This window comes from Arachis hypogaea, chromosome 16 (assembly GCF_003086295.3).
Source record: "Arachis hypogaea cultivar Tifrunner chromosome 16, arahy.Tifrunner.gnm2.J5K5, whole genome shotgun sequence".
NCBI classification, from domain to species: Eukaryota; Viridiplantae; Streptophyta; class Magnoliopsida; order Fabales; family Fabaceae; genus Arachis; species Arachis hypogaea.
In genome coordinates, this window is record NC_092051.1 from 132,496,733 (window position 1) to 132,500,587 (window position 3,855).

A 3,855-nucleotide genomic window follows, 5' to 3' on the forward strand; every position below is an offset into this window, starting at 1 on the left:
CAAGCTAGTGTTGTCATTTTATCAAACATGTGATGAGTAAGAAGGAAAGTCATAGTAAAATGAGAAGAAAAGTCGAATTGAAAGTATTGCAACACAAAGATCTAACAACAAGTCTCAAAGAGTAGCAATGAAAATCGAATTCTCAAAATAGAGACGAAATCCAAAATTACAAAGTTGAATTCTAGATCTATGAGATTGATCAATTGCATCTACTACTTGAAATTGGAGAAGAAAATCTATGACATGAACAATGTGGAGTGAGAATTATAATGGATCTCACCAAAAAGTCATTGAAAATTCAGAAATTAGATGAGGATGAACCCTAGTGAAAAGCTTGGAATCTCCCTCTTCTTCTCCCCAAAGTGTAACTAACTCTCCTCTCCCAAAAAATATCTGATCTAGAAAATGAACTAAAATGTCCTTAACCCTTGCTCCTTTGGCTTCTTAAGCTTTTCCCGCCAAGGTGTTTCCCAAAAGTGGGATCCTTAACTGCCTCCACGCCTAAGTCACGTGACTTCTTAAAAAATCATATTCGCAAATCGGCGCGCACGCGCAAGGTACGCGCACGCGCCGTCGAGACGTCTTGTAATGTGCGCGGAGGCGTGATGTACGCGTGCGCACCCATGAAGATCCTGGCTTAGCCGCTTCTCAAGCTGGCTCTTGGCTTTGGCTTCACGTTGCCCTATCCCGCGGGCGCGCCAAGTGCGCGCACGCGCCCATGCGGAAATTTCCAAAGCTTAATCCTCATGCTTCCTTCCTTTGTACCCGTCTTCCTTCTCTCTTTCGGTCCATTCCTACTCTATATCCTAAACCACTTAACACACAAGTCACGACACGAATGGCATCAAGAGAAGATTAGAAATGTATCTATTTTAGTGCGAAATAAGCATGTTTTCATTCATGAGGCAAAACTAGGAAAGGAATGCAAAATCTTGTATTTTCATATAGAAAGTGTGTGGAATCATTGATAAAACCCCTGAAATCAGCACAAGATAAACCCTCAAATTGGGGTTTGTCACACACAGAGCAAAATGAGGAGGGTGCGGACGCACAAGGTGTGCTAAGCTCCAACAGAAGGTGCATAAGCTGGTGTGCGCACGCAAGGTGGGTGCAACGCACAGAAGCGAAAATTCGGATTGTGTGCGTACGCACAGGTGTGTGCACACGCAATGCTCTGTTTTTCTCAAAAATTTTAGTGCTCTAAGGCACAAACTTGACATCCAAAATAGCTTTTCAACCCAAAACATATTATTCATCAAAAACACATAATCTAAACTAAAATCTAATCAAATTAAGCTTGAAATTAAACTAAACTAAGCTATCTACAGAGACAATGAATAATTGAAACTATGTAAAGAGAGGTTAGAAAGGTGTTACATGGTGGGGTATCTCACTAGTACTTTCATTTATTGTTTTAAGTTAGACTTATGGAGAGCTTAATCTTGTGCTTGTATCATACGGAGTCAACAAGAAAACAAAAAGCAACAAGAGATGATATTTACACAGAAATGAAGCATATATTCATATACTGCATATTTAAAAAGCAAATAAGCAAGACATATGTACAATAAAAAAGAAAGCTATTTACAATATTCACATATGACATAGCCAATAAATACACATTGAACTCCCTGGCAACGGCGCAATTTGATGATAGCAAATTGCATAGGTTAGAAATTTTCCATAAAATAGAATTGGCGTTGTAAGTATCGTCTAACCTACAATTGACATAATCAAAGATAGTCAATCCACATATACAGGAGTTTTAAATCCGGTGTCTTCCTAGGATTGCAATTAAGTGCTTTATTGCATGAGAGAATGTTGGATGATACATTGGCAAGAATTAAATGCAGAAGGTGCTTACATGCAGAATTTGAGGCAGTAACATGAAATGGAATTGAAGCTAGGCTCTGGCAAGGTGGGTATTAAGGATTCCTATCCTAGTTGTGTACCACATGATATTGTGTGTGAATTATCCATTAGTCACCTAATCGATGTCAACTAGGATATTAATCTCATTGTCACACTAGTGGGTAACTTAGATCAAGGACATTATTCAACTACACTGTGAATGGATCCAACTCAGTTCAATTATTTTTTCAACAGATGTGAAAACTAAGCATCCAAGCATTTGTAAATTGGGATGTAAGGCATGGTAAATGACAGAATATCTAACTACTGAGGAAATAGATACATCAATAAGCATATGACATGAACATTTGTATTAATGTATTAAATGACAGAGTGTTATAGATAAAGGCAATTGAGAATTAGCATGAAAACTAAAGAGTTAAGACATTGTAAGAAGGTAGAGAACTGATCAACGATTAGACTAGTTACAAGATTACTAAACCTAGGTTCTGGAGAAAGGGAGCTTTCTCTTGAAATGAACTATATTTGCTAAATAACCTATTTTCCGCCTTACATGGAGTGAGGCCTGTCTAATATAGGGATCGCTTCAGAATCAAAATTGGTCTGGGCCAGAATCCAACATTTGCATTAATAGGCAGGCTGGACTGTGCGACAATTGTGCGTTGCACACTATTATGGTACGCAAGGTTGTCATGAGTACACACATGTTTTCGCTTTTGTGCGTAGCCAGTGGTTGTACGAATCAATGTATGCTTCTTTTTTCTTATGTTTTTCTTTTGCATGCTTTTATATTTTTCCATATAACATGAGGATGATTGGAATAGTGAATAAGATTAGCTATTTTAAGGCTAAAGCATGTTTTACAATAAGAAATCTAGAGAATTACAAATATGCTATTTAAGGAATAATGTAGGAAGTTGATGAATACCCATAGAGCATAATATCATGAATATGGATTCATATGTTTTGATCGTTCACAATCGTCCAGATGGGAGGTTGAGACAGTGATACTTTTCTCTTTATTTGTTTGTGTTGATTCTACATATATGTAGGTGAGGCGTTGAAATGGACTATATCTTTGTTGTGGAGAGATATTGATTGATCTTTTTAGACGATCTATGTTTTTTGTAGAGGCTGAACTATGAGAACTATAAGGTTTACGTCTTTGATTTGATGTCAGGGCTAAGCATCATATTTGAAAAATCTAGTTTATCTATATTGTGCCTAAGTGTGTCATAATTGTTTCTTTAGTTTTGAACTATATCTTCACGGTTCTAAATATTATTCTTCTATATATACGATGAGCTTGGGTAAATTGGAACCTGATTTAGACGGAGGTAAAGCTAGGCTAATAGGGTGTTACACATAACAAAAATAGCTCAAGTTTAATAACATGAGACTCAATACCAAAAAGATAGATAACAAATACCAGACTATGCCAAAGTAATAGATTCAAAATGCAACATAATATCGAATTATATGCGTAAGAATACTATTTTCTATATATATAAGCACAAATAATTACCATCAGAAGTAGACTAAAGATACAGCTTACTAAGCAACGGAACAATGAATTTAGCCACTGAGTTTTTCAATCGATTGTGGCTTGAAGAAGCAATGAGAGTGCTCACCAAATTGATTCCTTCTTCCTTATGAGGCAATAATCTTGATATCTGTCCTTATCTCTTTTTCTGTTGGACCAGAATGCATCATATCCACCACTTACCTCACCTTTAACCAAAGTTATATAATGTAAACACCAAATATAAGGCAAATAATGGTTAAATGCAATAATAAGTAATCATACACATACTTTATTTTGAGATTCTGAATGATGTAATCGGTTCCTCCTTTTCCAATCTGTTGTGCCTTGTCTTGGTGAGAATTGCCCCAGTTGACGGCGAACTTAATGTCCTCACACATGTTGGTGGTGCTGATTGGCCAATAATGCTGCAAAGGTACCATGTTTCTTGTGAAGAAGTC

General features: G+C 36.7%; 1 protein-coding gene across 1 annotated transcript in view; it reads left to right on the forward strand.

Moving 5' to 3' along the window:
- LOC112757581 (uncharacterized) overlaps positions 1–2,974 on the forward strand; it is an 18,187-nt gene extending 15,213 nt beyond the window's left edge. The window contains exon 5 of the mRNA XM_025806138.1: positions 2,925–2,974. Coding sequence (XP_025661923.1) covers positions 2,925–2,974 — 50 coding nt within the window. The remainder of the gene's footprint in view (positions 1–2,924) is intronic.
- Positions 2,975–3,855: the final 881 nt, after the last annotated feature.